The sequence below is a fragment of the Quercus robur genome, chromosome 8 (assembly GCF_932294415.1).
Source record: "Quercus robur chromosome 8, dhQueRobu3.1, whole genome shotgun sequence".
NCBI classification, from domain to species: domain Eukaryota; kingdom Viridiplantae; phylum Streptophyta; class Magnoliopsida; order Fagales; family Fagaceae; genus Quercus; species Quercus robur.
The window spans coordinates 10,949,187-10,970,554 of NC_065541.1; the positions used below are offsets into that span (position 1 = coordinate 10,949,187).

The 21,368-nt window shown below is 32.5% G+C and overlaps 1 protein-coding gene and 2 long non-coding RNA genes across 6 annotated transcripts; 2 read left to right on the forward strand and 1 right to left on the reverse strand.

The window, feature by feature from the left end:
* Window positions 1-704: 704 nt before the first annotated feature.
* LOC126694559 (dihydrolipoyllysine-residue succinyltransferase component of 2-oxoglutarate dehydrogenase complex 2, mitochondrial) lies at window positions 705-17,510 on the reverse strand. 4 transcript variants are annotated; one of them, XM_050390908.1, is made up of 15 exons: window positions 7,572-7,738; window positions 7,064-7,131; window positions 6,863-6,937; window positions 6,309-6,369; window positions 6,173-6,200; window positions 5,542-5,612; window positions 4,297-4,371; window positions 4,135-4,190; window positions 3,963-4,007; window positions 3,549-3,821; window positions 3,314-3,408; window positions 2,274-2,364; window positions 2,072-2,182; window positions 1,327-1,521; window positions 705-1,240 (listed from the first exon to the last, which is right to left on the reverse strand). In XM_050390908.1, the coding sequence occupies exons 2-15, from the start codon at window positions 7,115-7,117 to the stop codon at window positions 1,049-1,051; spliced, it is 1,422 nt and encodes a 473-aa protein (XP_050246865.1). In that variant the 5' UTR covers window positions 7,118-7,131; window positions 7,572-7,738; the 3' UTR covers window positions 705-1,048. The 4 variants fall into 4 exon arrangements, with proteins under 4 accessions (XP_050246865.1, XP_050246863.1, XP_050246864.1 ...); XM_050390906.1 differs by lacking the exons at window positions 6,309-6,369; window positions 6,863-6,937; window positions 7,064-7,131; window positions 7,572-7,738 and adding exons at window positions 16,392-16,452; window positions 16,908-16,982; window positions 17,109-17,510; XM_050390907.1 differs by lacking the exons at window positions 6,863-6,937; window positions 7,064-7,131; window positions 7,572-7,738 and adding an exon at window positions 16,908-16,972 and having other exon boundaries at window positions 705-939; window positions 1,035-1,240.
* LOC126694562 (uncharacterized) lies at window positions 12,352-21,361 on the forward strand. The gene is made up of 3 exons (XR_007645805.1): window positions 12,352-12,728; window positions 12,902-13,383; window positions 21,286-21,361. It is a non-coding gene; the product is annotated as an uncharacterized LOC126694562 (long non-coding RNA).
* LOC126694561 (uncharacterized) lies at window positions 20,083-21,102 on the forward strand. Its single transcript, XR_007645804.1, has 2 exons — window positions 20,083-20,630; window positions 20,806-21,102. It is a non-coding gene; the product is annotated as an uncharacterized LOC126694561 (long non-coding RNA).
* Window positions 21,362-21,368: the final 7 nt, after the last annotated feature.

Here is a 21,368-nt window from a genome sequence, read left to right on the forward strand (position 1 = left end):
CTAAATAATAAACCATTGAGCTCACATGGTGATGATATAGGAAAACTAATTGAAGTCACAAAATTATTAAGATCTAAATAATATCCCATAGAACTCACATGGTGAGGATATAGGAAAACTAATGGGATGAGATGAATAAACGATTGGGTCCTTGGATTTTTCTTCTTTTTTTTTTTTTTTTTTTGGCACTAGGGTTCAAAACTATTTCAAGTCTGACTAGTTTATGACATTATGTATTAACAAGTATGGTTTTGAGAACCTATAACCGATTCTACAAATAAAAACACTGGCCTTTAGGAGATATCCATTGTAAGGTGCTTAGAGCCTTTATGTTTACTGCACAAGATGGAGAAACATATAAAATGGAAAACAATTTACTGCACAAGATGGAGAAAAATATAAAATGGAAAACAATTTAAATTTCAAATAAAACTTAAATGGAAGATTTCTGCAATATATATACATTCTGGTATATAAAGGCCTATGCTCTGCGCGATTCATGCAAAACGGGTCCATGCTTTATTTGACTACCAAACCCACATCTACATCTGACGACGCTTTTGAGTGTTTAAAAGATGGAAAAAATTTAATAGCAGCATTATATTCTTTATAATCTTACAAATAAGAGCCTACAACATCGAAATACTGTAAGCGTATGGTGATTATAAAGAACCAACATTTCTTATCAGCCAAAACGTTCATGATAAAACAAACATTCCGCATGAGATGTTTCTCAGCACCAGACCATGTAAATTAAAAAAATATAACGAGTCTCAGTAAATCATTTTAGGGATGATTCCCTACAATACGATTCACATTAGTTCCATACAAGCTTTTTTGATGAGAACTTGGCGGGTTCAGCATAAAACAAAATACAACATTTTGAAAGTCTCTCATTTCAAATTCCATCATATCCAGCCGCAATAACAAAATTAAACCCTACAAAATTTAGATCTAAATATGTTTATTTTTTATCAATAAATTCAAGTATATCCAATTCTAGGTATACCAGAAAACCAAGAATCACAAAGCACCTGCAGTTGGGTCTTCATATGTCAAGGAGAAGTCTACGAGGGTCCTCCACAACATCTTTGATACGACGCAAGAAGAAAACTGCCTCTCTCCCGTCAATCAACCTATGGTCATATGTTAGAGCAATGTACATCATTGGCCTTGGAACAACGTTTCCTCCAACAACCATAGGACGGCTCACTATCGAGTGCATACCCAATATTGCCGACTGCCAAAGAAAGGTTCATTGGTGTGAAATTCTCTTTTTTGATCATGTGAGGAGTTAGAGAATTAAAAAAACAAATAACACCAAACCTGAGGGGGATTGATGATGGGGGTACTTAAAAGGCTTCCATAAACCCCACCATTAGATATTGTAAATGAACCTCCAGCCATTTCATCAATAGATATAGATCCATCATTTGCCTTCTTTGCTAGTGTGTTGATCTCCTTCTCAATCTCAGCAAAATTCATCTTCTCAGCATTGCGGATGACTGGGACAACAAGGCCCTGGAAGGGAATAAGTTGAAGAATCTTCAATAGTGATAAATATATGTACAAGGTTTACAGCTTGAGAAATACACAATCCTACTCAACAAGAACTAATGGTGGGGTTTATAGATCACAATTACAAGAAAATTACAAGAAATCTTCCTTTTAGCAACTGTTCAGGTATCACAAAAGATGGTACCTTAAAAAATGTGGCCATGGTCCTAAAAATCAGGTCAAACTTCAAAGGGAGAAGACAACCAGACAATTCAAAACCAACATACATAGAGGAACTAACATAGCTTATAGATCACAAATCTGCATTTTTACTTGCACTTATAGAGAGAACAATATATACGAAGACAAACCTTGAACATGTATGAGAAAAATAATAAGTTAACAACAAATCATTACGTAGTATATGCCTAATCTGGAAAAAATGCTTTATAACAAAATTATGTATAACATACAGCTATTTAAAAAAATACCCATAATAAAAGGTACAAAATCCATGTTTCACCACACCATTATATTATTCAACAGCCTTGACAAACATAGTAATGTGACATACCTTTGGGGTACCAACAGCAATACTGATATCTACATAGTCTCTATAGATAATATCATCCCCATCAATGACCGCATTAATAATAGGCTGATTTTGGAGCCCACTGACAGCAGCCTGGAATATAGTTACAAAACAAGAACAGATATGTAATTAAACGCATATAAGCATGTGCCAAGCAAAGGTTAGTCTATGTTCCATAACATACTTTCACAAATCCCGACATAAGTCCTAACTTCACCCCATGCTTTTCAACAAAAGCATCCTTGTAATCAGAACGGAGCTTCATCAGATTTGTCCTGCAAGAAGCAGCAAATCAGTTTAAAAAAGACGAGAGCAGAAAATAATCATATCTTCACCTTGAAAATGAATGTAATCTGTTCTTATGTTATCTTCTTCTTCTCTTTTTCCTGTAACTATTTAGGTTGAACACAACACATAAACTAGGGAAGCAGCTTTTCCCAGTAAAAGCCAAGTACAGTTGAGAATTAAATCATGAAAACCAACCTAAAATATATTCGAGTTTAGGTTTGTCAGTTGAATAAGGCAAAAAGCTACAAACTTTAAACCTAAGCTCTTATGCATAACAAAAGATCACACTGTTGAATTCCTTTTTTCAGTAAATACAGTCATATGTAAAACACCTGATAAAAATTCATCTTAATTAATGGTAAGGTCAATAGCATTGATTATATCAAAAATTAATTTTTTCCACGAGTTTTGCTCATACCAAGAAATAATTATTATAAAAATACTATAAAAAATTGGATGATTTTATCAGAGTAGAGAAGGTAGGGGGAACTGAGGTAATATAACAATTTAATCATATAACAATAAAATATATAATTTAATTATAACATCAATGTCCATCTATGGAGGCGAGCTAGCATGTGGGCACAAATGTGCCAGTGAGGACCAAAACTAAAGCCAATGGGCTATAGCCCAACTGGCATTTCAACTCCCTAGCAATTGCATGAAGTTGCGGGATTGATTCAGCTAGTATGCATGTGTTTCCTTCCCACAGCCAAGAAAGAACAAAGTGATTAATAAAAGCAAGTCACAGAATTAAGCCTACTGTGTCACTTGTCCATATACATGCAAATAGAGGAAAGAGCCAACACCCAATCAATTCTGAGCATAATGAGAAGAATCCAAAAATGTAATACCCAGCTACCAATGAGTCCCAAATCAGGGGTAACTGCCATCTACTGTAAATACACACTATAATATTAATATAATTTTACTTACATATCAACCTCATTGAATGTTGTCAACAGTGCAAATGTGTTTTGGGAATCTTTCAATCGATTAGCAACCCGTTTTCGGAGTCTTGTCATAGGAACCTGCAATTACAAGGCCTTTATACTTTTAGCAAGACCAGCAAGATTACTTTGTTACAGTGTTAAAGTATTATATACAATTACAAAACATTACACTAACACTATTGTGCCATATGAAATTAATAGAACAAGGATAGACTTACCCGCCTTTCCCTTTCTTTAGGGGGAAGCTGAGGTTCTGTAGCTGAGTGTTTAGGAGGTGGTGTAGAGGGTGCTTTAGGCTTCGCAGTGACAGGAGCAGTTTCAACTTTAGGCTTCTGCTTTTCCTCACTCTTTTCAGAAGGGGGAGATGGCTGCGAAACAGCTTTCTCTGATGCCTTCTCAGATGGAGCAACAGGCGCCACTCCTTCAGCAGACTTTGAAATGATGGCAATCTTGGTACCTGGTTCTACAGTATCACCTTCCTTGGCTACAAACTGCCAACAATTAATTTTAATATAGTAGCCAACATTAACATTCAATATCCTATCTTTTCCAAGTGTGCAAAGAAAATAAAAGCCATGAACTTGTCATGGTAGCAAACAAAAAAGTAAAATACAAGCCAACCAATATATCACCTTTTGAATCACACCCGCTTCAGGACTAGTAACATCAATTGTCACCTGACAGAAAATAAAAGAATTTAAGTATTACAATATATCCCTGATTTTCTTCTATAGGGGGAAGAAGCCCCATTTCCAACCATGTAAAGATTCAAAAACATATTTAAATACTGCATCACATCAGCACCTTATCTGTTTCAATTTGAGCAATCGGTTCATCAACTTCTACCCTGTCACCAGGATCTGCTCTCAAAATGCCAGTTGCAGACACAATCAATCAATTAGAGTCACAAACACTAAATACTGTAGTGAATTAAAGGATTGATAAGCTGAAACGAGGAAAACATACTCTTCAAGAAACTCGCCAGTGTGCCATCAGTAATGGATTCACCCATAAAAGGGACAACAGCATCAACCAAATCCCCTTGAACGCACAAATAACCGAAGTTATCAGATATGTCAACACCAAAGAAACATGCAGAGCAAGTGTAAAACATGTCCAAGTCTGACACTATTAAGGGGTACAAAGCACAAATTAGGAAATTTTCACTCTATATAAGGCATGTGCCACATGTTTTTCCAGCACTGCGTTTTGGGGGAAAAAATGAAGTCCATCTGATTGCTATTCATGAAATTAATTAGAAAATTTTCACTCTATAAGGTATGATTGCTATCCATGTGATTAATTAGGTGTTTCAGAAAAAAGCTGCTTGGCAACAGTTATTCCACAGTCCTCCACAATTGTTCTAATACCACTATGTTTTCATTTTCTCCTCATTTGAGTTAAGATTACTTAGTAAGACGTCATTGACAAAGTTCTCCTAAGAAAGATGGAACATGGCCTGCTGTGGGTGATCCAACTATACATGCTCTAAATTAAATCTTTGACAACTAAATCCCAAATTATATATATTACAACACCCATTAGTAGCATATTTATTATTTTCAAGGCTTGTTTAGATGAGGGATTGCTTGGAAGTTTCTTTTTCAGAGGTTCTTGTTATTAGAGATTATTGTAATGATACTTACTAGTTGGAGCTCTTGAGAATGGATCTTGAATATATGAGATGTGTTTATGGAGGCATCTTTACCATTATGTTTCTTTTTATAATAATGCTTAGCTTGTTCTGTAAATTATTATGTGGAATAGTTTGGTATAGGTTTTGATATGTTAGTTTTAGGTCATGAATCTCATGATCTCAATTCCATAGAGTCGTGACAGAGATGCATTCATAAATGCCACCAAAAGAATGCTCCTAGCAAAGTATTTTCAACTGACCAATTTCTAATTTGGAAATTGAATTTTTTTTTTTTTTTTTTTACAACATTGACAAGTGCTGTAACCCAAAGAGTTTAATTAAAGAAGCAATCTGCTTCTTAATTTTGCCACACAGATAAAATCCCCCCAAAAGGAGCCAATCAGCCAAAGTACAACCCATGAATCCCTCAACAGTTCAACCATAAAGACATAAAAACAACTATGAATATGAACCAATGAAGAATTTTATTTATTTATTTATTTATTTATTATTATTATTATTATTATTTTGAACCAATGAAGAAATTTGATGGAAGAGACATGTCAATATCACACCATTGTCTGAAGAAAATGGCCTGCTCAGCATTTGCATTGTAGCTTCCCACTGAATACTGGCAACAACCTCCCTGCACATCAAGAAAGTCAAAAGAGAAAATGTTTATAAGCAACCAACCAAAAATTACAATTAAACTTGCAAAGAACTTCTTTATCCAACTCTACTCCCCTCCACTCCCCCTCCCTTCCCCCTCAATCCAAATGGTCCATAATAGGTTCTTTTGAGAATTGAGTTGGATTAATATGAGAGAATAATCAGGAAACCAATCCTCACTGGGCTATTGGATCTCAAAAATCAGGTACAAAAAGTGTAATGGAAATTTCAAACTCAGACAGGTTTCTAAAGTACGTTTATCATGGATACTACCTGTCAGCTTGATGCGTCATTTATTATATTTGACATTTGAATTCTTAATAACAACATAACATATTGATATGTGCTTGTGTGTGTATGGTACACACATATTTTTGTATATATAAACTCCAAGTCAGGTTACTAGCAAGACCTAGTCCACACTACTGTAGTGTGACAAGGGAACAGGCTCACTCCCCCAATCCCAATCATTGCCATTCACTTTAGTAGTCCTCAAAACACTTCTTAAAAAATATTCACTTAAATGGAGTCACTAACCTCATTGGCCGTAAACTACCTGAGCAACCTGTAACAAGAAAATATTAAAAAACATTAATCACAGAGAAAATGAAGGCACACTTGAATGTATGAACTAGTCACTATGACAGATAGAGAAAATGGCACTTAAGATTACCAGGTACAACAAGGTGACCAAAATTCCGCACTTGCCCAAAGCCTCTCGGTTGAAGTAAAACCTGCTCTCATAATAAAAAGATAGAACATCTTATAAATCTTCTCAAAATTGAAAAGTAAACCCAAAAGCTATGTAATACTAAACTGCACAAAGGAGATGATAATAGAATAGCCCAAACTCCTGATAAATCAACCATGATGAAATCAAATCACCCATTAATCAAACATTGTTCGCACCAAAACATCATATATTTTTTTACTAAGTTACACACACACCCAGTGAGTTTTGTACCCATGACTTCACCCTCAACTTTGCTCTAATAAAACTATAAAAGGGGTGAAGGTAACATTTAAAACAGGTGCTCATTGGCCACACCAAACCAACAAATTCCAAGCACATTTCACCATAAAATTGACTTTCTCCATATATGCAAGCAAACCCAATTTTCTTTTTCTGTAAAGTGAACCATAGTAGAACCATAAACAAGTAGAATTTGAAAAAGGAAAACAAACAAAGAAACAAAGAGTAAGAGGTTAAAAAAAAAAGATCAGTACCTCTTTCTCTGCAATGGAGGAAACTCTAGAAGTAGACACCACAGGCCGGCTCGCCTGAAATGTCTGCCCAAAAACCTGAAACAAAAGCACATTGAGTATCAGAAATGAATCAAATTTGAAAAACAAAACCTCAAATTTCCAAACTATACAAACCATAAAAAACAAGTTTTGAATAAACAAATGAAAGAAAGATTAATTTACCGAAGCAGACGAGCCGCCGGAAGCGACTCTTCGCCTTATAACACCTAACATCATTATTATGCTGATCGCTGCTTTCATACAACAAGTTGAACAATATCAATATTTATATAATATAAACATAATCTCAATCCAAATAAGCACACATATATATAGAGAGCTATTGAATTGTTGCTGTGAGTGCTGCTTGGCAGCCGAGAAAGTAAAAGAAAACGAAAGAAACGGAATAGGAGTCAAAAGTTTGAGTCTGGAAGCTTTGAAAATGCGAAAGCGTACACCTTTTTTAGTCTTTCAAGCATAACTATGACTATCTACCAATTTCGTAGTTTCATGGAGGTGATTTTTGCGATTTCAAATAACAAAACACAGCAAAAACAAAAACAAAAAATCAGATTTTTCTTTTTCTTTTTCTTTTTTCTTTTTGCTTCAGTTTCTCATCAACCAAACAAAAAATAAAAAATAAAAAAGGAAGAAAAAGAGAGAGAGTATGAATGGATTATAGAGAATTGACCCGAATAGCGAGCACTCAGATGAGATTTCTTCGAACACAATGGATCAAAGCGTAGGGTTTTTCTCACAGAGAGAGAGGGAGAGAGAGAGTCGCCGCGAAGATATTGAATCACGTTTGGCAAGTGTATTGTATGAACGTGTCACAGCTTCTCTCACTATGGAAGGTCATTTTATTTCCAATCTTACATAATTAATAAATAATAAATGTAAGAACAAAACAAAACAAAAAAAAAATAAAAATTGTCTAAAAAGAAAAAAACAAAAAACAAATTGTCTAAAAGAAAATTAAACGGCTGCTATTTGCGTAATTGGTCAACTATATTTTAGAAAAGGAATTTAAGGATTTCTTTTTAAAATTATTTTTTCCTAAGCGAATTAGTGGGATTTTTTTTTTTTTTTTTTGGATTTTCTTTGATGGGTGAATGAAAGAGTGGGAAAGTTTGATAGAGCAATAGCATTGGTCCTTCGAAAATAGAAAAAGTGCCAACTTTTACATATTTTTGCTAAAAAACTACCGACATAAGTAGATATATAATATTGTGTATATGCAAAAATGATATAATAACTGTGTATGTTTACATCGTTATTGTAGCTTTCAATTTCATTATTTAAATATATAGTGGGAAGGAAGAATAAAAAATTGAACGGTGAAGAAAGAGGGAAGAAAGAAGAAAAAGAAAGAAAACTGACGTGTGAGAGAGATAGAGTAAAGTGTGTTTTGATATGGGTTATTAGAAATAATAATATAAAATGATTATTTAAATAAAAAGGTATAGAATAGATAAACTGATATGAGTGCTTTATAAAAATGATGATGTAAAATAATAATAAAAAAATAGATTCATTCTGTAAAATAGACATAAAAATCTAGAAGTACTAATGCAATTGCTAGTAGAGGGTTATAAATTAACTTAGCTATTCATGTTAGTATATTTGACTAATAAGCTAAATTAAAGTTTTGGTTACGACTTAAAAAGTCAAACTTGAGCATAATAATGAGTTCATAAACAATTATAGTATGTCACATCAGTATACCTCACATGCTTTATTATTATTAATTTTAATTTTTTAATATGATAGTGTTTACTTTAAATCTGATCATTTGTTCTGTCATGTTATATGATAACATATGTTATATATATATATACAAATAACTTTGTCACATTCGCTAATAATTGTGAGGATGCAAATTGTTTTCCTCAAAGGAAAGCTCTTTTACTTAAGTTTTGGGCCCTCATAGGTGTGATTACTCAATTGAATATATATTACCCCTTAGATCGAGGATTTTACAACAGAGTCACCACTTATTTTGTTAAAGATGTGAAATAAGAAAACTTTATGAAATATATGATTATTGAATAACTTTAAAGATTACATCATAAAGAAAAGAATTACATGGTTTTGATTTGGATACAACAGAAATAATAAAGATCACAGCGCTTTGATCCCTAGTTCCAATATAGAAAAGAAAAAATTACAATACTTCAATTCCAAGTTTTGATCTCAGTTTGCATATAGCATCTTTTTTGGGATTAGTCCGCGATTACTCTCACTGATTTCTAAGCATACAACATCGTTTTTGGTTTGGCTTTTTTTTTTCTTTTTTTGTCCAAGAGATTATTGAAGTGGCGTTTTTTTGATGGTGTTAGGGTCTATTTGGCCCTTAACAGGTTACAGGAGGACTGCTAGCAAAGATGGGCAGTAGCTGTAGGGCACTTTTGAAAATAAATCCAAACATTAAGTATGCATTTGGATTAGGATGAAAAATTATAATTATTTTACTATTTAATTTATTTTTGTTATTATTTATAGGTCTCACTGCACTTTTTAGTACTATTTACATCTCACTGTACTATTTCAACTAACTTTTACCTTTATCTACGGTATTTTCAGTAATAAGTTTTCATTTTCAGTAAAATAAGTGATATCTAAACACATCATAAGAGTTAAAATGAAAACAACCCCAAATTTTAAGGGTCAAAAGTGTGCTTTAATCACTAAAGATTAGCATACTAAATATTAGATTCTATCTATCCAAACTTATAGGAAAAAGGGATGAGAGATTTCAGGGAGAAATAGAATCAGTTCACCCTGGCACAATTGATTTTTAATTGATCCCGAAAAAGAAAAATATTACCGGAATAAAATTTCATGAAAAGTATTAATATATATATTTTTTGGTACCGGTCAAAAGCAAGATTAAGAGTTAGGGCTAGGTGACACCCATATTATATAGTCCCTATTTGCCTATTTTTAGAAAGCAGTTGAACTGTCTTGATTATTAATCGTGGGGCGACTCTAATAAATTGGTGTTGAAAGTTCAAACATGACCTTTTGAACTTTTGATGTCCTCCAAGATGGTTTCATTGTTAAACTTAACCAGTTATTTCCAGGGGCGGCGTTACGTGCTGGCCAGGGGTTCAAATGAACCCCCTGGCCTCGCAAATTTTTTTTTTTTTTTTTATATATATAAAATTTATAAAATATATATATATATATATTTTTTTTTTTTTTTTTGACTCCCCTAAAATAAATATTTGAACTCACCCTCACCTTAAATTTTGTTTAAATTCAGCTAAAATAAACTTGAATATAATCATTTTAATACTACTTTTACAATATTTTCACAATAATTAATTTCATAATAGAGATTAAGTGGCAAGTTGTAATTAGTTTTTACTTTGATGCACAACTGACATCACTTTTTTACTTTTCATTTTTTGCTAATAAATCACTTTTTTTTACCTACCTTTAACAACTTGTTACCTATATTTTGTTGTGAAATTTTTGTGTAAGTGTTGTGTCAACAACACTACTCTTAAAATATTTAATTTTATAATAAAAAATGTTTCAAATTTTTGTTCATTCGTTAAAAAATAAATAAATAAATAAACCTCCTATCTGGGACTTTGGCTTACTTTTCCGTTGACAACAAAATGAAACTATTTTTCCCTGCACGTTTCTTCCTCATCAACAAAAAATTACACTATCGTTCCAACCAACATATCTATATTTATATATGTGATTATTTCCTCATTTTATCTATCTCTCTTTCTCCCTTCTATGTTTTCTTAGCTTTTATCTTTGTTTGATCAAGTAGTTTTCTTAGCTTTTATCTCTGTTTCCTCCAATTCCAAGAGAGTGACCACATGTATGGTTAAAAAGTCATACGCTTCAAAAGCAAAAATTTATATTAATTTTTTTTTTCTTAGTTTCACATACTCCTAGTCCTATTCTTAGATTTGTTATTATTCTTCTTTATCCACACATATATACACTTACATTAAGTTAGAGTAGAATTTCTATTTTGTATAAAAAAAAAAATTTATTCTTCTTTATCATATATTTTTATTTAATTAATATTACATATAAATATAATAAATTATTATACATTTAATGGTTATTGTCTTACTAATCTTTAAACTATTAATAAATTTTTAAACTATTATACGATATAGCTGTATCGTATACTAAATTGTATTTATTTTGGATTATTGTATATAATATGAAGCCGCGACTAGTTATTTCCTTTTAGAAGGGTAGCCACCTTCTTTGACTCCACCATTATTAGATTAATTAATTGTTCTGTATCCTTGTCTGTTGTCCCCGTGCTGTGTATAAAGTCTTCCCTGATGGTTAAAAGGGTTGCGGTGTCTTTTCCTCATGGTGGCCAAGGTCCCGATGGATTTGCTTGTCTTTTTATGACAAAAGCTTCTCCATAAATCTATTAATATTTATTAGTGGTGACTATACATTATGCGTATGGGATATATAGCTATAGGGTTGATTATTCATATTCACGTGTCACATTTGTTTTGCATCGATTTAGCATTTGATTATATGTGTGTCAATACTAACCCGACACATTTATTAGATGGGTCACAATTCCTTAATTTTAATACGTTTATTAAATGACTGACTCAGTCGTATAGACCTATTTCATCATATTTTAGTATTAACTCAATTGATCTAAAATATAATAAATAAATAACTAAATAAATAGATTTTTTTTAATATAGAATTCAAAGTATCACAAATAATCATTCAAAGCCAAAGCATATCTTATCATCACAAATAATTAATCACAATATATCAAACAAAATAAACCACAACAACTAAAAAATTTATATATCTAAAGTTTTTAATGGTATATTAATAAAATGACATTTAGTTAAATAAGTAGGTTTTGTGAGTTGGACACAAAAACGTCATTATAACACTTTTAATAAATGAGTCAATCATGTATACACACATATACACTTAAATTAGATTAGAGTAGAATTCTATCTTGTATTAAAAAATAAATAAATAAATGAGTCAATCATGTTAATTCAAATATGACACGAACTCTTTAAGTCATTACTTGCTAACTTTAACATTATACATTAGGTGCGGTTTGGATAGATTATAGCGTCTACGTTTTGGGAGAGACGTGTTTCAGCTCTTTTTTTTTTTTTCTCTGCACGCGTTTCAACTGGGGGATAGAAGTTACTATTCACACTGTGTGGTTACTGTTTACATATTGTTCATGTACTGTTTACCCACTTTTCAGCCACTTTTTCATTAAAAATTGGTCTCACAGTACTATTCACATATTTTAAAATTATTTTGTTACAATGTTTTTAGTTTTCAATAAAAATAAGTTATATCCAAACGGACTTATGTAGATTACATTGAGCAAGAATATAAAATTTTGAGGGCGAGTAAAAAAGTAGAAATTTACAGTTTGTTGCTTCAACTTTCTGAGACCACGTAATTGTCCTGGCCTAAAAAAAGAAAGACACATAAGTCTTCCCTTCTATCCACTTAAAACACTATCTGAGCTCAATTCGCTGGATAACATTTGAAGAGGAGAGTTGTCTGAAAGGGGGAATCTTCTGCTACACTGCTGCGTTGCAACTCGGAGTTTTACAATGTTGTGCATCCAATTCCATGCTCCATTGCTTCCCTTACAATCACAGCTCAAACACAAGAAACATCCGAGGACACCTCAGCTGCTTTGGCTCTCTAGCTGTGAAGCTACACAGTTTTTTCCACACAGGCCAAACAACTTTTCTCTACTGGCTCCGAGGACCAACGCCATCCCCAATTCTCTTCTTCTCGCTGCCTCGTCCGAAGTCAAGCCCGGAGGAGACATATCGGTCCTGCTTCCAGTCAGGTTGGCCCTTTTCACTCTCCAATGCCCTCACCTCATAAGCAAAATATTCCAACATTAAACAGCCAGTAATTCAACCCATAAATGTCTTTGATATGTAGTTTAGTGTTCCACCAAGATTCATATTAGTGCATTTCAATTAAAATTGTTCACTCTTTTTCACTTATCTGTCACAGTGCGGTACTTCTCTCTGCATACTTCCTAGCAAATTTCATCGTGCCGACATTCATCATGAAGGATTTAGGCTTTGACAAAGAAAGTGAAAAGCAGAAGGGTAATGATGATAATTCCAATTAAGATGATATCACCAGCACAACTAGCAGTCAAGTAAGCTCAGAAACTAAGGTGAGAGCATGAGGTTAAAAAAGACGGGCATTCTTTCATGTGATATCTTAATTATAACTGTGATTGTAGTAATAATACTATCGCTCCAAAACGTCTGTTCATGATTTACCACTCTCCCAATTTACTTTCATGTTACTTGTGGGCACATTTTTAAACACACGGGATCCTATACGACATCCCAATCTCACAAAATTCAATTAACAAGTAGAACTAACTTTCAAGGACTCCAAAGAGCCATTCCATTTTCTTATTCCTTCTGTGTAATCAAACAAGAAATTCTTTCAACTGTTGCTAATGGTATCTAAAGTAGCAGGTTTTTCAAAATAATTTACAGTTACCTGCAATATCAAAGCATGTTGCTTAATCTGGAATATAACTCTTAACTAATAAATGAAGTTGTAATTAAATTTGTCAAATGCAATAACACACTATATTTTGAGTTTTGAGGAGAACAGAGGAGAAAATGATGGAGGAGATTGTGTTTATACACACACAATCTCAATAACATACATGATACATACATTTATGCTTGCATGTATGGAAAGTGTAGAGAGGTAATAAGATGAAGACTTTTTATTTAACACAGTATTTGCAATGACCATGTTTTGTTATCCCAACATTAAATGTAAGTCTATGACCTTTTTATTACTAGTTTGGAAAGTTATATTTCACAATGAGTAATGCTACAGACACAAACTATTTTACAACATTTTTACAAACTACTGATGCGGCTTTAGTATTTTCCAAATAATTATTGCAAGTAAAAATGTTATGTTAGTGATAGACCCATATTAGAACTAATAACAATTTGCCACATTAGTAGTTTATAAAAATATTGTAAAATAGTTTGTGTCTGTAGCATTACAAATTTCACAATAATCACTCTTGTATATAGTTGTTTGTAGATTCACTTCCCTCTTGTATATAGTTGTTTTCTTTTTCTTTTTTTGTAACCTTTGGCTGTTTTTTTTTTTTTTTTTTTTTGGCATAATGCAGACCTTCTTTTATAATACTTTTCTTACCTATCCAAAAAAAAAACACTGATTATTGCATAAAATCCACTTTTGCATTTCTGTACTTCCATTTATAGAGCTGTCCGTTAAAATACCATGGAAAGCGCAAATGGTTTTCACTTCTGCGACACATCCAAGACCTATATGACCAGTTCATCATTCTGCTGTCAAATGACACTTATAATGGCTAACAAAAGTTTCTGGTCCAACCAAACTATTTCATATATATATTAGTGTCTTGCAGTCTTATAAAACCTACCTGGCAAAGGTCATCAACTTTCTCACTCCAGAATCTGCCTTGACAAGTGGCAACAATGTAGTCTTTACACTCATACAATAGCTTTGGCAAATTATTATTAGTGGACAGCATAGCTTCGGCAATTAGAAATCCTAAACCAAGCTGAATATTTCAGAATAAAAGACATGATTAGCACAGCATAAAAGTGATAAATGAAGGCTGAATTTGCAAACAGTGTGTAAGAATAAATTGCTACCACTAATCTTGTTAATAATGTAGAGATGGTAATACCAAATTGCAGGATCATAGATCTGCTCAAACAAATCAAGATGAAATATATATTTTATGGAAGGATGGATCTTGACCAGACAACAACAGGTGAATTGCCAATTATTCCTTTTTTTTATTATTATTAAAAGGGCAAAACAAATATCTATATCCAAATTTAGCCAAGTACATCAATCAAAGTACTGGTTTTTAAGAAATGGCTGTTATGTAGAAAGACTATGATTGTGCATTTCTTCATCATCTATCAAAGTACCATGTATTGAACTTGAAGCCCACAGAAACTGTTACTGGCTTCACTTTTATCATTCAAAAGATATTAAATTCACTAGTAAAGGGAGGGGGCAAAAGCCTTCAAAGGATCTGCGTTTCTCCTTATGCAAGCAAGGATTAAAGACTGCTCCAAGAGCTTCAAATTTTTTCCCTAATAAGTGTGACCCCTGTCTATGAACACTCCACCCATATACATGCAGGACAGGTATGAGGGTAATAGTTTTATTTTTCATACAGACCAAAGATTTAGTTATGCGTCTTGATCAATCTGACTATTCTTCATTGTCAAAACTGCCCATAGAACTCAAACATATTCTTGATGTTAAATTAAGAGCTTTAGAAAATATATATGTCATGACAATATTGGCTTGTATAAATTTTCCCCATGTTTCCATTCTGTTATCTTGTTCTACCAACACAAGTTAGTTCTAGTTTACTATGCCAATTCTTTATTTCTTTCTAACAATAAGTAAGTTGTAACACCACTTTGGCAGAATTTCTTACATATTTTATATGTAGCAAAATAGAGTAACCCTACAGACAGGATCCATATGAAGCTGGTTCAATTTCATGCGTAAAACAGTACACATAGACAAAGAATTAAGCATATAGAAAGCTACCTTAGCTTCAAGATCATTTTTCATGTTCAGCAGGTACAGATTTTCATCATAAAACGGAACAGACATGGCTGAGTTTTCAACTTTTTCAGTATCTTCAATGCCTTTCCTCCCAAATTTAATGCTCCTGAATCTATCCTGCCAATCCTGCTTCGTCCCTGTCAGTGAAGGTGTCCACCTCAAGTTCTTCGATTCATTGGAAACCTATACATTATTATTATCCCATCAAAATTTTATAATAATAGCTACAAAAATACTAACTCACATGATATTACCCCCTCCCAATTATGAGAATTGAACACTCTATAAATATGTAGAATGGATAACCTGCTTAATTGCTGTAAAAATGTACAATTGAGTTGGATTAATATGAGATGATAATCAGGAAACCAATCCTCATTGGATCTCAAATCAGGTACAAAAAGAGTGTACTGGAAATTTCAAACTCAGACAGGTTTCTGAAGTACGTTTATCATGGATACTGCCTATTTAGCTTGATGCATCATTTATAAATTTTAGACATATGAATTCTTAATAACTACATAATATATATGTGCTCGTGTGTGTGTACAATATACACTTAGATTTTTGTATATATAAACTCTGAGTCAGGTTACTAGCAAGACCTAGTCCACACTACTGTAGTGTGACAAGGGAACATGCTCGCTCCCCCAAGCCCAAGCATTGCCATTCACTTTAGTAGTCCTCAAAACTCTACTTAAAAAATATTCACTTAAATGGACTAATGGAGTCACTAACCTCTTTGGCCTTGAACTAACTGAGCAACCTGTAACAAGAAAATATTAAAAAATATTAATCACAGAGAAAATGAAGGCACACTTAAATGTATGAGCTAGTCACTAAGAGAGATAGAGAAAACAGCACTTAAGATTACCAGGTACAACAAGGTGACCAAAATTCCGCACCTGTCCAGAGCCTCTCGGTTGAAGTAAAACCTGCTCTCATGATAAAAAGATAGAACATCTTATAAATCTTCCCAAAATTGAAAAGTAAACCCAAAAACTATTTAATACTAAACTGCACAAGGGAGGAAAAAAATAGAATAGCCCAAAAACCTAAACAAATCAAACATGGTGAACAATATATGATGAAATCAAATCACCCATTAATCAAAAATTGTTCACGCCAAAACATTATACATTTTTTAAGTTACACACGCACCCAGTGAGTTCTGTACCCACAACTTCACCCTCAATCTTAAGCTAATAAAAGGGGGAAAGGTAACATTTAAAACAGGTGCTCATTGGCCACACCAAACCAACAAATTCCAAGAACATTTCAGCATAAATTTGACTTTCTCCATATATGCAAGCAAACCCAAATTTCTTTTTCTATAAAGTGAACCATAGTAGAACTATAAACAAATAAAAAGGAAAACAAAGATCAGTACCTCTTTCTCTGCAATGGAGGAAACTCTAGAAGTAGACACCACAGGCTGGCTCGCCGGCAATGACTGTCTAAAAACCTAAAACAAAAGCCCTTTGATTTTCAGAAATGAATCAAATTTAAGAAGCAAATACTCAAATTTCCAAACTATAAAAACCACAAACAACAAGTTTTGAATAAACAAATGAGGGAAAGATTCATTTACCGAGACAGACGAGCCGCAGGAAGCGAATCTTCGCCTTATAACACCTAACATCATTGTCACGTCGATCGCTGCTTTCATTGTCAACAAGTTGAACAATATCGATATATAGCATAAACATAATCTGAATACAATTAAGCAGGGGTATTGAATAGTAGCTGTGAGTGCTGTTTGGCAGCCGAGAAAGAAAAGGAAAACGAAAGAAACGGAGGAGTCAAAAGTTTGAATCTGAAAGCTTTGAAAATGAGAAAGCATACACCTTTTCTAGTCTTTCAAGCATAAATATGACTATTTACGAATTTCGAAGTTTCATGGAGGTGATTTTTGCGATTTCAAAAAATCGTAACACAGCAAAATCAATAACAAAAATCTGATTTTCTTTTTCTTTTTGCTTCGGTTTCTCATCAACCAAACAAAAAAAAGGAAGAAAGAGAGAGAGAGAGTATGAATGGATTATAGAGAATTGACAACGCCAACTCCCAAAAGAACCCGAAATTTCTTGCTCAAACCAGCCTGAATAACAACGCCAACTCCCGCTTCTTTCTTCTTCTTTTATTTTATTTTATTTAAAAAAAAATAAAATAAAAGCGGCAATTCAACCCGGAGAAGAGAAAAGAAAAATCTACATTTTAAAAAGAGAAATGATATGGTATTTTAGAAAATAGTAAATTATTCTTTTAATCGGTCTATGTTTTTTAATTTAAAATTATTTAACTAAACGATAAAGGTATTTTAAAAAATTTAAAATTTTATTTGAAAATATTTTAATACATAAAATGATAAAATTCAAAATATAAAATTTTGTTATTAGTATTATAGATAAATAATAAATATAAGAACAAAACAAAACAAAAATGTCTAAAATAATATTAAACGTCCACTGCTATTTTTGTAATTGACTAATATTGGTCTACTATATTATAAAAGGAATTTAAGGATTTTTTTTAATTATTTTTTCCTATGCCAAATATTGAGTTTTTTTTTTTTTTTTTTTTTTTTTTTTTTAGCTAAGAGAAATAGTGGATTTTTTTTTTTGCTTTGACGGATGAAAGAGTGGAAAAGTTTGATATTAGAGCGGTGGAGGGTTATAAATTAACTAAGTTGTTCATATTCGTTTATTTGATAAATGAGCTAAATTCAAATTTTAGTTATGACTCGATTATTAACAAGTCAAAATTTAATATAATAATGCATTCATAAACAAGTTTTGAGTATGAGACTTGATTTAAGCATGTGTTTGTCAGTTTTTGTAAAAATTACATTTATATAGAATTAATAATCAAGTTTGTAAATAATTTCATAGGATATCATAAAATTACTATTTTGTGGCCTATTAATAATACAAATAATTCCATTTTAGTGTAAAAATTATTTATGATTTTGATAAGTTCATAAATGGAAAATCATATTATTAAATTAACTCAAATAATATAATTTTAACTATCTTCTATTTATTAATTATGAATGTAGATTTATGAAAAAGTAAAAAATGTAGTCATAATATATATGAGAATAGAATAACTTTAATCAAGTAACTCATAAACAAACTTGAGTGTATATGAAAAGAAAATAAATTGAACTTGAACATGTAATCTAGTTTAGTAATAAACTCAAGCTCAGCTTATATTTAAAATAAAATAAAATGAATAATCTTAAACTATTGATACTTGGCTCGACTCATGTCGTTTAGTGAATTTATTATATTTCTTGTAAAATGATTGTGATTTTTATGTAATTGGCCTAAAATTTTGTGTTACATAAAAGAGAAATCTTACAATACCCACATTTTTGTGCGTATTGTATGTTTACTAGTAAATAGTAATAGAATCATAAATTATAGCATGTCACATCAATACACCTCACATGCTTTATAATTTTTACATTATACTATAATAGTGTCTACTTCAAATCTGATTATAGGTTCCGTCATGTCATATGATAACATATGTTTCTTTACATATATATATATATATATATATATTTGTCCTTCTGAACAAATAACTTTGTCAAATTTGCTAATAACTGTGAGGATATTGATTGTTTTCCCTAAATAAAAAAAAAAATAATAAAAAAAAATAAAAACTCGTTTCCTTAAGATTTGGGCCCTCATAGGTGTGATTACTCAATTGGACATATGTTGCTCATTAGATCGAGGGTTTTTTTGTTAAAAATGAAAAATAAGAATATGTTCATAAAATACATTATTATTGAATAACTTTAAAGATTACATCATAAAGAAGAAAATTACATAGTTTTGATTGTGGATACAATCTAGGAAGAAATAAAGATTACAACACTTTGATCCCTAGTTCCAATCTAGAAAAAGGGAAAATTGCAATACTTCAATTCTAAGTTTTGAGATCGGTTTGCATACAACACCGTTTTTGGGATTAGTTTGAGATTATTCTCACTTATTTCTAAGCAAACAACATCGTTTTTAGCTTCTTTTTTTTTTTTTTTTTGGTCCAAGAGTTGAGTGATGTGGCAATTTGTGATATTGTATTTGGCACTTAACTGTAGGACTGCTAGGCTGCTAGCAGAGATGGACACTTTTGAAAATAGATCCAAATATTAAGGAAAAAAAAAAAAACCCTAAACTTTAAGGGTCAAAAATGTACTTTTAGCCAATAAATTGGTGTTGAAAGCTAAAATACGGCCTTGTCAACTTTTGATGTCCTCCCAAGATGGTTTCGCTGTTACTTCTTGTGTACCAGTAATTTCCTTTAGAAGGGTAGCCACCTTCATTTACTCCACCATTATTAGCATAATTGTTTTGTATCCTTGTCGATCTGTTGTCCCCATGCTGTGTATAAAGGCTTCCCTGATGGTTAAAAGGGTTGCGGTGTCTTTTCCTCTAGGATGCCAGGAATAACGTTTTGATGGATTTGCGTGTCTTGTCATCTATGACAAAAATACAGCAAGAGTGTATATGAAAGTATATAATTTAGCGTAGTGTATATGACCGTGTATAATTTAGCGTATGCAACGATAATTAACGTTAGATGACTTGTGAAAGAACGTAAAATTTTGAGGGCAAGTAAAAAATAGAAATTTTCAGTTTGTCACTTGCTTCAACTTTCTCTGAGAGCAAGTAATTGTCCTAGCCTAAAAAAAACAAAAAGGAAAAAGAAAGAAAAACAGACACGTGAAGATAAGTATTCCCTTCTACCCAATTAAAACATTATCTGAGCTCAATTGGCTGGATAACATTCGAAGAGGAGAGTTGTCTGAAAGGGAGAATCTTCTGCTACACTGCTGCTTTGCAACTCGGAGTTTTACAATGTTGTGCATCCAATTCCATGCTCAATTGCTTCCCTTACAATCACAGCTCAAACACAAGAAACTTCCAAGGACGCCTCAGCTGCTTTGGCTCTCTAGCTGTGAAGCTACCCAGTTTTTTCCACACAGGCCAAACAACTTTTCTCTACTGGCTCCGAGGACCAACGCCATCCCCTATTCTCTTCTTCTTGGTGTCTCGTCTGAAGCCGAGCCTGCTGACATAAAGGGCCAGCTCCAAATCATCAGGTTGGTCCTTTTCACTCTCCAATGCCCTCAGCTCATGAGCAAAATATTCCAAAATTAAACAGCCAGTAATTCAACCCATTTCTGTCTTTGATATGTAGTGTAGTGTTCCACCAAGATTCAGATTAGTGCATTTCAATTACAATTGTTCACTCTTTCTTTCATGTATCTGTCACAGTGCGGTAATACTCTCTGCATTATTCATAGCAAATATCCTCTTGCCGATATTCATCTCGAAGGATTTAAGCTTTGACATGGAAAATGAAGAGCAGAAGGGTAAGTGATAATTCCAATTAAGATGATATCACCAGCACAACTAGCAGTCAAGCAAGCTCAGAGACTAAGGTGAGCACAAGAGGTTAAAAAAGAGGGGCATTCTTTCATGTGATATCATCATTATAACTGTGATTGTAATAATAATACTTTCGCTCCAAAACATCTGTTCATGATTTACAACTCTCCAAATTTACATTCATATTACTTGTAGACACATTTTTAAATACATGGGATCCTATACGACATCCCAATCTCACAAAACTCAATTAACAAGTTGAACTAACTTTCAAGGACTCGAAAGAGCCATTCCATTTTCTCATTCCTTCTGTGTAATCAAACAAGAAATTCTTTCAAATGTTGCTAATGGCATCTAAAGTAGCAGGTTTTTCAAAATAATTTACAGTTACCTGCAATATCAAAGCATCATGCTTAATCTGGACCACTCCCCCCCCCCCCCCCCCCCCC